Consider the following 12828-nt stretch of genomic DNA (forward strand, 5'->3'; position numbering starts at 1 on the left):
ACTGGTAAAAATTTATTTAAGGGGCTAGATTGATTAAAATATTTCTTTGGGGTTTTCCTATTGGATAGGCTGTCTTTATATTCCATATTCTATAAGTGTGGGATATTTTAGTAATCCAAATAACACTAAAAATAAATTTACTAAAATAACCCCACCTTTTCACTTATATAATAGAGATACCACATATTTCCTCCTAAGTCCACCATGATTTTCTCATGGTTAAAACTTAAAATCATAAACAGTTCAAATATGGTCCACTCTTAATATATGCAAGTCTTTTCACACTAGAACTATAATATATTTTTCCTCTTAATCAATTCTTACCTTTACATTAAATACCATCGGTTACATACGGATTATAATCTAGTCCAAAACGATTAAAAAAAAAATCATGACTCAAATAACACCTAAAGCACGTAATAGCAAGTCTTGAGACTTAAATCTCGTCGGAAGTCCACAAGTAGCGTAAGTGATCGGAGTAGTAATGTAGTATAGTACTAGTAATAGTACCAAAGTAGCACCGTTACAAGTGACGTGGGGCACGAAGGTTGCGCGCGAGACAAATCAGTTACAAATATTTTCTTGGCACTTACTTCTCTTTATTTTCTCTCTCCTACATATTTTCAAAAAAACCCCATTAACATTTAAAACCTTAGTTTCTCTCTTCCAGCAAGTAATACCTCCCCCCTCCTTCAGCACTAATTCTGGAATATTCGTCTCAATCTATTTTCGTTTTCCTTTTAAATTTTTCGTCATTCAAGAAAATAATAATAGTAAAAAAAAAAAAAAAAATGAAGCGCCATTGAATTCAGTTGGGGGGGTTTGAGTTAGAAACAGAACTTTTCGAACACCTGTAAGCTTCTCCCTCGTTTCACCATTCGTCTCTTTTCCACCGCCCCTTTAACTCAGATCATTTTCTCTTTCCTCTATATTATTTATGATTTTAACCATGGTTAAATTCCCCAACTCACTCACCATTAGAGTAAACTAAAACAAAAGTAGTAAGTTTTTCTACTTGGAAATATCACACCCTGTTACGATCAACGGTCTTTTAACAAATGTCACACCAAACCTACACTCGGAATCGTGATTTATTATCGATGGTTTATGAATTAATAATGTCAATTTATAAATATATTTGGATTTTTGTACATTGCTATTTATAGCAGTAAATCATATATGTGAAAATTGAAAAAAAAAAAAAAAGGGAAATAAAAAGAGCTCCACATTTTTCAGTGGAGTCAGTCAGATAGGAGTGCAGCCTCTTTCTATGTCTCTCTAAAACTTTCTCTCTCTTACTCTCTCTAGAATCTAGTGACAAATAAACCCTAAGTGAGAGAGCGAGTGTGTGAAAGGCTCTGCTGCTATGATGATGACGATGATGATGGAGGAGAGAGAAAATAGTGGTTTAAAAAACGAGGTGCTTGGGTTTGGTCCAAATGTTGGGGTTGGTGTTGGTGGTGGTGGTGGTTTGTTTAACTCGACGACACCGATGGGCGGGAAAGGAACAACGATTCCCAATAACGACAACGACAACCCGAACCGGACGAGGCAGATGGCGGGTTTAGGTGGTTACTTTGGGGAGCATAAAATTCAAAGGAAGAAAAGGATGGCTAGGCAAAGAAGATCCTCCGTTACTCTCTTGCCTTTTGCATCTTCTGCTTCTTCTGCTGCTGCCACACCCTCTCACGTGCCGCTTCCTGCACGTGTAAGTTTACTCTATTCTTAATTTCTTTCTCTATTTTGCACCATTTTATTTCTTTTTTCTCATTGTAATCTCATGTTTTTTTTTTCTAATTAAAATGAATGATTGGGTGAGTGAGTTGACCCAGGAGAATTGGACCGAGTTAACTGTGTTTTTTCGCTACCTTCTTTTGGGATTGCCTACGGATCCCTGCAACCACCGTACACTAGCCGTTGAATACTTGAATAGTTGAATTGGAGTTTTTTAAAACAAATGTCACACCAAATTTAGATAATTTTTTATTTTAATTTCATTCCATTCTTGTGACTTTTTTTTTTTTTTTTTTTTACCATTTTTAGAACTTTAGATTTGGTTGTTGAATTTTGCTACTTTTTAATGTTTTAGGAACCAACAAATTAATTTTTAATATCCGAAATAAATCTTCAAATTTTATTATAATGAGATCTGCTTTATTAGATGATTTTCCGATTTAATTCTTCCATGACCCCGCAATTTTTTTCCTCCCTTGTTATTTTTATTTTGTGAATATGGTAGATAATCATCTTTTCTCACTTGCTTTAGTAGCTAGAAAATCATAATACGTTTTAATCCAAACATAAATTAGATCGTTCAATCTAACAGGACTTTTTTCCAATCGTTATATCCATTTATTATATAATTTTTATTTAATAGGGAGTACCAAAGAGCTGTTTTTATATATATATATTTTTTATATAAAATCTAGACAACATTAATGTAAGATAAAGAAAATTAGCATAATTTTTTTTTTTTTTAAAATGTTGTTGTTATTGTTATTGTGTACAGATTAGGAGCCAGGTCACTAGTGATCAGGTCAGATTCAATACCACATTCCCACTTCTTAGATTCGGCGAGTTTGATACAATTAAACTAGTTTACCTCCGCAAACTGTCATAACTCAAATACAAGTACTCCGTAGTAAGTTGTGGCCTTTTTTTTGAAGGGAAAGGAAAAATTTAAGTTCAGATGACATAAATTTAGGAAAATAGAAATAAAAATAAAATAAGGGGCAGCCAAATACAGTTACAATTAAAAATCAACTAAAGCTGGTTTAGTTAAGTTCACATTAATAAAAATAAAGTGAATTGAAGGTATTCTAAAATTGATTATATTTTTAACATGGTATTTATCAGTTTATCTCATTTTTCCAAAAGTTAATTAAATAGTTTTGACCAAAATGACGTCAATATAAAGCTAGCTGGCTAAATTATAAAAATAAAAAATTGAGTAACATGTTCACCCCCCATGTAAAGGTAGCACGAGTCCAAGTATAGGTGGCCCCAAACGGTGAAACCTGTTTGGTAGTGCTTAATTGGCAATGCTTATGCTTCTGCATTCAACACTGCTCCAACTGTCTTCTCCCTTCTTTGCTTACTTGGTTTAACATAAGATTACATTCTATACTTTTAGTTAGTAAACAGAGCATTATTATTTAAATATAATAATAGGTGAACATATATAAGTACATAATGATATAATCAAATCAACTACATAAGTATATAGATTTGTACGGAGTATTTTATAACTTGTAAAGAAAGGAGTACATAGTTATATATATAGATAACGCGTACGGCTGCACGTGTTTAGCAATGTGCATGATTGCTATTGTCGTATGTGTTTAGTGATATGCATGGTAGTCTATTGTTGTACGCGTTTAGATATAATGTGCATGATAGTCCGTCATACATGTTAAGTAAGACAATCTTGTTTACGCACACTAGCTAGCTTATTAAGAATTTCTGATACGTTCTTAGTTCCATTCAAAAGAGTATAATGTTTTCCTTGTGAAATCTTCTCCCATTAGATATTTTCATTTATCAAATGTTTTTGAAGCAGCTGTTGTTTAAGGATGGTAAACTTTCTTTTCTAGTTCAACCTTTTCATTTCCTACTCAAATTGAGTGTGAAACACTAGCTCGGATCGGTTTCTCATTTGTAGAGTTTTCTTGGTCATTTTATTTTATTTTATTTTTGTACAGAAACTATTTAGTTAGCTATGAATAGAATCTAGCAATAAAACGATACTAATTTTATAAAAAGTAATATAAAAATAATTATATTGATCATGGACTATAAACCCTAGCTAGTTTTTTGTGTCCTCGTCCTGCATGTGCCGTGTTACGAGTATGTTGCTGATGAATATGATGAATTAAAAACAACCAAATATGGGTAGTAGAAAAATATACTTGACTTTAGATAGGGACCACGTGTGAATCTCGAATCTTGAACTCTTATTAGTCGGTTTTGATGGTTGATTTGAGAGAACTCCAAGTTTGAGTTCCCATAAGTTCGATATAACTGTCTCGACACGCTAAACGACATACGTATAACCACAAACTAGAGGGAGGGAAAAGAATACGAATGTAAGGAATTTGATTGCGTATACCTTGTTGGCGTCATATGGCTTAATAACTAGTGCATAACCAATTAATTTGATAGTTGAGTCAAGAACATGCCATTATTTGGACCTCCCAACTACGGCATGATTGTATCTACATGCTAAAAGACACATTAATTACAAAATAAAAGAAGGCAGGAAACATCACGACGAGAAATACAAATTAAATGTAATAACGACATACGTAATACTTCGTTAGCGTTACATATATGACATGAAATCTAATTATTCCATACTAACATACTCCTTCCATGTGTCGTAGCTTTTAAGTTTTCACTAAAAGCTCGTTTTATTTAACTCAAACAAAAAAAACCCTCTAAATCTGGCTCTTACCTTAAGAGATCGTTGACCTAAAGAAGGAATTTCTTTTTGGTTTCTTCATGATATATACTTCATATATTTTTAAGCGTAACAATTAGTTTCCGGATTAATTTTACTTATTTTTATTTAACTAGGGAATGAAATTCTAAAAATGATGATCTCGAGGGAAGTGCATTAATTAAAACAAGCAAAAAATGGTTAATGTTATTGTTATGTCTAGATCTTAAACCTATAGAATTTATCAAAATATCCATATTGCAATTAAAAGATATGATCCTACTGTTTTTGAGATCTAGTTGTGTCTTTTACTACCAAGGGTTAGTGATAAATCTAAACTTCACACCAACCATGTCTTTTATCCTTTCCACGACTAAATTATGGTTGTGAAGTAACAACATTAACTATAAAAATATAAGGAAAATTGGCTTTAAATAATATCAACTATCGTCTATGGGTGCTAAATAATACGAGTAGTATTTGTTGTATATAATACTTTCATTCATTGTGTGCTAAATGATATGCCCGGAGTATGAATATAAAATAATATTCCGACTAGGGAATTTTTTATTATTAAAAGTTTTAATTGAATGACCAAAATTGTTAATTAACTAACAAAAAATAAAAGCTAACTGGAAATTTAGTTCACTAACAAAGATTAATTAATCTTACCAAAATGGTTACTTAAATTATATATATATATAGGGGTGTTCATAACCAGGTAACCCGGCTTTTTGGGTACTCAAAAAAGCGGGTAGATGATATCGCCGGTAGTTCAAAAGTCGGCCGATGACCCAGCTTGCTTAAACCGGGTACCCGAATAACGGGAACCTGTTTATCCCGGGTCAGGTCACGAACTCACGGGTATTCGAATGTTTTTTTCTAAGAATAACTCCCTACTACCTAAAAAGTTATTTTCCATTGTAATTCATCAACCTACTCAAATTACTAAACTTTTTCGAAGAAAAATATCAAAGAAATATGGATTCCACTCCACCAAGACACAAACCACACCAATCCACGCTCATAGGGGTGGACACGAACAAAACTGTTCGTAAACAGTTTGGAATCGGTTCGATAAAAGTTCGGCTCGAGTTCGATTTGTTTGTAAATGAACCAAGCTTGAGCTTAAAATTATGGTTCGATAATTAAACAAACCAAACTCAAACTCAATGGTGTTCGGCTCGAAAGCTCGCAAGCTCGATAATTTAAGAATAATAATGCATATTTATGAGATTTTTACATATCGTTTAATACCATTGTCCAAAATATCAATTAAATTACAAATAAGGGATAAATATTTTACATAACACTTCCAAGAAAAATACTATTATAATGTTAGATTACGAAAATTATTAGTAATATTATTGTACATGTTGGTAGAATATCGTTTATCAGTTTATCGAATCAAGGCTCGAACAAGCTCGAAACTCGACTCGAACTCAAAGAATTCTTATCAAGTCTTGCTCGATAAGGATTTTTAAGCTCGAGGTAAGTTCAAGCTCGAGGTAAGTTCAAGCTCGGGAAAAAATAACCAAGCCAAGCCGAGCCTATTAGAGTTCGGCTTGGTTCGGCTCGTGTCCACTCATGGCATGATTAATTATGAAAAAAATAATGATTTGGTAGGCATCGTTGCATTGCGAGAGGAAGGGAGGAAATTGTAAGCTCCATTGGGTTGCTGGAGAGAGAGAGATATGGAAGCAGGAAAGACTGAAACCATGGCTGGAAGTGAGAAAAATTCTTGAAAAGTGAAAGATGTGGGTATTCGGGTACCCGATTTATGTAAACCTCAACCCATTACTCGACTCGGATTATAGACTTTTTAACGGGTTGGGTACCCGACCCACTAAATAAAAAAACTCAGCTTTATTACGCAGTTATTTGGATGTCGGTCAACGGGTCAGGATATGTGGGTCAGGTATTTTAAAACACATACCCCTAGTTACATGTATAATTGGAACAGCAGCTCCCATAAACCAAACAACACTACAAAAAGAGACCAGGGTCAAACCGAGTCAACTTCGACTAACTAAATTTGTTACTGACTAAAAAATATATTTAAATACAATCAAAGGTAATTAAACGACAAATTAAACTTATAGCTACTCAAATTGTTGATCAACTAACCCACAATAATTTTGCTAAATTTAATAAACAATTAAATTAGTTACATAAAAAGTTTACTTTATTTTATTGATTTTATAATATTCAAACAATATTTCAGTTAGATTATTATTCCCCTGTTTTCCTACTCTAGTCTCCGTCATATCATTTAGCACACAATTATTGAAAGTTGGTATTATTTACAGCAAATACCTAAGTTGGTATTATTATTATTATTATTTAGCACCCATCAGAGATAGTTGGTATTATTTAAAGCCAATGTTCCTAAACATTATTAGGAATTACTGTGGAATTCACAAGATTGGTTTGAACAAAAATATTCTAGGAATTATTTAATATTCATAGAAATTTGTTGACTTGGGAAGAAGGAATGGTAGCGGTAACATGATTTTAGTTAACCCTTTATGAAAGGAAATAATTGGACAAAACATTATCTTGGTCATAAGAATACTTATCTTGCACAACAATTCTTTTAAGTTTCTTTTGAGTTTGAGATTTGAAGAGATAAAAAAGAATTATATTATACGAAAACCTCTCAATCAACACAAATTATGTAATTGGGAGTTGTTAAGGTATGAAATTTCATGTCTTGGATAGTGTTTTCTTCACTTGAATTTTCATTTATTATCTTATCTTATCTTATCTTATTAATTAACTTGTATTTGAACTTATTAGTCTTATCTTATTTTATATTCTTAATTGGCCCTTATGGGAAATTGTTGGACATTGTTAAAAATGTATCATTTGAATTTATCTTTTATTATCTTATCTTATTAGCCTCAAACGTATCTCATTTGAACTTATTGACCTGTATCATATCTTATTATTAGACCTGAAACAAATGCAAATAAAGTGAGGAGAACAAAACCTTAAGGTTTAAGAATCACTAAGTTCATTGTTAATTACCAAAAACGAATAATGCGTATCTTTTTCGTGACGTGAGTTATGTTTCCAAGAAAAGAATTAGGTTTTAATGAAAGTTACAGGCAAATGCTCTCGCGTTGCAAATGTTATGCCACCGCTTGATATATTTGAAATATTCTCTCCCTTGTTACTAGAAAGGGTGGTAATGTGTTCGAGGAGTAGATGAAAATGATGTGATAAAATGTCTTAGTATTTGGCATTACTTCTCAAAGTAGATAGTAGTGAGAGCTGTGAGACTTGAACCCTAATTAAGGTGTTGCGTTTTATTCACATGCTTATTTTAGTTTAATATTATGAACATATTAGCTCCTTGTTTAAACTTATTAGCCCTCAAATAAATACTAGTAGAAAATAAGGTGAACGGAATAGGGACTAAACCTCAGTCCTCTCCCCTTGATTATATAATCCTTTACATTAAGTCATTCACTAAGCAATGCATGTTGTTATTTGCAAATGTTCACTTCCTTCACAAGTTTCAGGTTGTTGATCCAAGGAGATTGAGGTTTTTATTCCAAAAGCAGCTTCAGAACAGTGATGTAAGCTCTTTGAGGAGGATGGTGTTACCAAAGGTGTTATACATCAACTTCATAATGTGCACTAAAAAATTTCTTAGCTCTTATCTTGAAGCATGCACATTGTTGTCATATTAAATCATGAATTTGATCGTATATATGTAGTGAAAACTAGAAAGGAAATCTCAATGAAAGGTTATATAAATATTTCATTTCAGAAAGCTGCCGAGTCACACCTCCCACATCTAGAAACTAAAGAGGGAATTTATTTCAGCATGGATGATATGGATGGGCTTCATGTGTGGAACTTCAAATACAGGTACATATGATGTTAATAAGATTTCCGCCACGGTAATTGGCCTGTAAACAATATTTTGTAAATAAAATTTCACTAGATGCATTGGACGTTCAAACTTTTAAGCTATGTCTTCTACAAAGCTTTGAAATTGAAGATGTTGTTTCTTTAACAACTTTGAATTAGTTATAACTTGGTACAACGTGGATGAATACTAGATAGTTCCGTTGTACCACTAAACTAAATTACGTGAAATCAAAAGTGAACATAAGGCCTACCGTTTTTGGATTGAGACTGAAGATCTGAATAGCTAGTCTCAAATTATACTACCTCGGTTCAGATTTGGTTGTCCGATTATTTTGAATAGCCAATTACTAATCTGGACAAGGGAAATAACTTAAATCGTCATTATTTACTAATTTTGTTGTTTATCATCATGATTTATTTACGCGTATGTACACTTGATTTTTTTGTTCTGAACCTTGGTACTCAGGTTTTGGCCTAATAACAACAGTCGGATGTATGTCCTAGAAAACACTGGTAAGAGCATCGTTTATTTGCTGAGTTCTTTCTCAAACTATCGATCTGCATGCTGTTTTTACTGATACTGTATTGTGTTGTACTAGGGGACTTTGTGACTGCACATCGCCTGCAGGTTGGGGACTTCATCATGGTCTATCAAGACATTATAGACCTTACCTATGTAACTACTGGTTTCTTAAACTCCTCTTATTTCTTAACATTTGTACATAGATAATCTCAAGTCGTGAATTAGTAATCCCAAAAACTGTGCAGGTGATTCAGGCCAAGAAGACATCACAGAAAGAGATATATGACGAGTATACAACAAATACTGTAACCGATTACTTCCAGGTGCATAATTTCGAGATAAACCGGTACAATCAACTGAGCTGGAATGACCCAGGAAACATGGAGGATAATAACAATAACAGTGCCTGCATGTCATTTGTTTACGAAACAACCAGCTTCTTAAACGACTCCCCTTTCGATTTTCTTGGTGGGTCAGTGACTAACTACAACTCAAGGATGGGTGGCCATAGCTTCGACAACTTTGGATCTGTTGACAATTTGTCACTCGAGGACTTCTATTAAAGTTTAACATCAATTTCTGAAAATTTTACTCCTTAAATTGCCCTGAAACATAAGACGATGTTCCGTCTTTTATATGTTATAGCAGGGTAAAATAGTGTAGTTGTTTTTCCCTTCTTTGCTGGGTAAGCTCACTCCATGCTGTTTAATTTTTTTTGGGAAAAAAAATGTAGCTATAAATAACGGGGTTTGATAAGGGTGAAAAAAAGAGGGAGGGAAATAGTTGCCTAAGCTCAAGTAATGTTGTATGTGTCATGGTCTCATGGATCAACATTTTGGTATATTTTGTTGTAAGCTTCATTTAACATTTTGGTATATTTCGTTTTAAACTTTTATCAACATTTTGCTCGATATGAACTTAGCATCATGTCTTAGGGAATAAAAATTGAATGACTCCATCTTATGAGTGGAATGCACTCCTTTAGTGATTGGTGTGAGTGCCAGTTTTGTTAAAGGTATAATGCCTTATTGTATTATTGATCAGCATGGCTGACGAGTCGTCACCTCCTCTTGGTGGCCACGAGAAGCGCGGCATGACGCGTCAGTCTACTGGCGCGGGTCCCCTATGGGTGGGCCCTGAGCTCTACGACGGCCGTGATCTGCACTACGACCTAGAGCACCACGTGACTTCCCGCCTTCACGCGAGGAGAGAGACTACGGTTCGCGGCTATGGCGCAGCGACGAGTGAGACCGTTTTTAGCTTCCTGAGCTCGGACGCCCAGGCCTTGGTGAGGGCGAGCTCACTGTTTCCGGTGGTTGAGACCTTTTGGGAGATACTGCGGCTTAACATCTCCCTGTCCTTTCTGCGGTCGTTCATGAGGTGGTGGTGGGATACCACCAACACCTTCCATTTTCCTTGGGGCGAGATGACGATCACTCCCAAGGACTACACGGCTTTGACGGGCTTGACCTTTACAGGGAACCCCGTTCGTCTGAGGTCGGATGGCCTATCGCCGACTGTTGCTGAGGGTACCAGGCTCCTGGACTCGTGGATGGGTAGGAGATTACCTTCGTACCAGCCCCGTGGGATACCTTTCGCTGACCTGATGTGGGCCTTAGAGCATGGGGTAGAGGAGTCGCCTTTGAGACAGGCTCGACTGTTCTACCTCCATTTCATTACTTCCACTTTTCTATCGGGTCCGACTGACACCTTTGACCCGAGGTGGATAGGCATGGTGGAGGACGTGTCTACACTGGGTGACTATCGTTGGGGCGATTTGGGCTATGCGACGCTCGTCGGCCAGATGAGTTTGGCGGTACGCGACTCGGACCTGAGAAGACGTCACTTTGTGATTACATTAGCGGGAGTGCCGCGTTTGATCGAGGTATGTGCCTAGACTTTCTTTTGTTTTCTCGCTTTTACCGGGCCTCTTTTTGATGTTTTATTTTCCTTTTGCAGCTGTGGGCCTTTGAGCACTTACCTTGGCTGGCTCCCCGAAAGGGGCAGAGGCCTTTGGAATTCACTGCCGGTCGCCGTTGGGGTTGGAAGAAGAAGCTGACAGTGCGTTCACCGCCCGATACCGTGTGGGATCTCATTCGGGACGGGAACCCTGAGCATGTGCAGAATCTTATCCTTTATCTTGTATTTCGTCATTCTTTTTATTTTCTATGTGCGATATCTGACCGTGTTTGTACAAAAACAGGTGGTTTGGACCCCATGGCTCTCTTTTAGGGGTACTCATGCTTCGGTCAGGGATAGTTATGCCCTGAGCCAGATGCGGGTCTTGTTCGTTGGCCGCCGGGACCCTGTCTGGTACCTGGGAGAGCGGGTACGTATGCAGACTGTCGGGCTTTTTCGGTGCCTAGGCCTCCGCCTGCGACCATGTTGTCTACTCGCTCGATAGGCGAGTCGTGGAGGGTCCACTCGAGTACTGGCGTGCCGGCGACGGAGTTGGTGATAGAGGGAGCTAGCTATTACCAGTTTATCCAGGATTCTCTTCGTCTCCCGGAGCCTGGCGCTGTAAGTTGCCCTCTCTTTTCGTATTGATTTTAGTGTTTTCATGCTCGTGCCCATGTGTTTATGTCTACTGTGTTTTGTGCAGGAGTGTCCTGACCCTTCGTTGGGGGGGATGGGTGCTTCCCGATGCTCGGATCTCGTACACTGGAGAGAGTGGATCCGAGATTGTGGAGACTTTCTCGGAAGACCGGGTTTTCCATGCTCCACTCCCTGAGGGAGTACAGGCGGTATGCACCTTTTTTTGTGCACTCTTCTTATATTTTTTTCTCTTTTTTTTTTTTTTTTACTAACATTCCTGTTTCAGGTTCCGGCCCGTACGGCCAACGCGATGGTGGGGGTGATCAACCGGTTGAAGTCCGCGTTGGTTCGAGCCCGATCTGCACTTTCTTGCAGGAGCCCCCACTCTACTCGGGTAATGTGCCCTCTTTTTTCTTTTGATCTGCACCTTTTGTTTGGCTTTCGGTTACTCACTTTTTTTTTGTCTTTTCTTGTAGACGGGTGCTGGACGCGCCGGGGCCGACGACGCGGGTCCTTCGGGCGGGGGACACGATCGTGAGAGAGAGAGGGCACGACACTCGCCCCTACGGCGTCGCCGTTCCGACGCGGGGGTGAGTTCTTCCGGGGAGAGGTCCGAGCAGGAGCGTAGGCGACGTTCCGTGTCGGTGGCCCGAGAGCCTAGCCCCGAGTTGCAGTCACAGCCTCATTTTTGGGGTGATTCTGGCTGGGGGCCCTCATACCACGGGGAGTGGAGTGGATGGACCGGCGAGGCTTGGAGACATGGAGCCGATGACGAGTCTTAGGCTTACCTCCTGTTTTGTACATATTCATTCTTGTACTCCGCATGTATATATATATTTTTTTTTTGCGATTTTTGGTGCAAGAATGTTTTGAGCCTTCCGTGGGCTTTGTTTTAACATATTATAGTAATATTAGCTTTCTTAACCAACGACGAATTTTGAAAAGGGAAAGACTTTCGAAAAAATAATGAGTTCATACAAGAGTGTACACATATTTTTAGACTAACCGACTACTTGGGGTATTACATATGCATGTTCACTATTTTTTTTGTTTTTTTGCCGACTCGTGCCATACTCCTTTGTTGGGCTTGTTCCTGAAAGTTCTTGTGGCTTCTATTTGGTCTTGCCCGTGCATGGCTTAGGTATAGTGCCCTTTGCAATATCCTTTCTTCTTAATGCGTTGCATGACTTCATTATTTTTTAATTTTTATTGGACCGAATCCTTGATAAGGATTGTCTACGTATCTTGTCAGAATCAGGTCGCGCTTAGTTCTAGCTTTTGAAATTTTTTTGAAAGGGTGTTCATTACACGTCTGCTTCCCCCCCCCCCCCCAAGTGTTCGTGGTTCTTTTGATGGTTCGAAAAAGGAGTACGAACACTTGCAGAAGCGGGAGGATAGGTGGCAAGAGAGAATGACGCCCGTTCAAGGGCGAAGGAAATATCGGCGCCCA

General features: G+C 37.4%; 1 protein-coding gene across 2 annotated transcripts; it reads left to right on the plus strand.

Moving 5' to 3' along the window:
* The first annotated feature begins 483 nt into the window (after positions 1 to 483).
* LOC110776136 (B3 domain-containing transcription factor FUS3) lies at positions 484 to 9720 on the plus strand. Of its 2 annotated transcripts, XM_021980690.2 has the most exons (6): positions 559 to 1708; positions 7966 to 8055; positions 8217 to 8317; positions 8787 to 8833; positions 8920 to 8996; positions 9089 to 9720. In XM_021980690.2, exons 1-6 carry the CDS (start codon positions 1367 to 1369, stop codon positions 9404 to 9406), a joined length of 975 nt encoding a protein of 324 aa, XP_021836382.1. In that variant the 5' UTR covers positions 559 to 1366; the 3' UTR covers positions 9407 to 9720. The 2 variants fall into 2 exon arrangements, with proteins under 2 accessions (XP_056689709.1, XP_021836382.1); XM_056833731.1 differs by lacking the exon at positions 7966 to 8055 and having other exon boundaries at positions 484 to 1708.
* The last annotated feature ends 3108 nt before the right edge of the window (positions 9721 to 12828 follow it).

Source organism: Spinacia oleracea, chromosome 6 (genome assembly GCF_020520425.1).
Source record: "Spinacia oleracea cultivar Varoflay chromosome 6, BTI_SOV_V1, whole genome shotgun sequence".
Taxonomy (NCBI): Eukaryota; Viridiplantae; Streptophyta; class Magnoliopsida; order Caryophyllales; family Amaranthaceae; genus Spinacia; species Spinacia oleracea.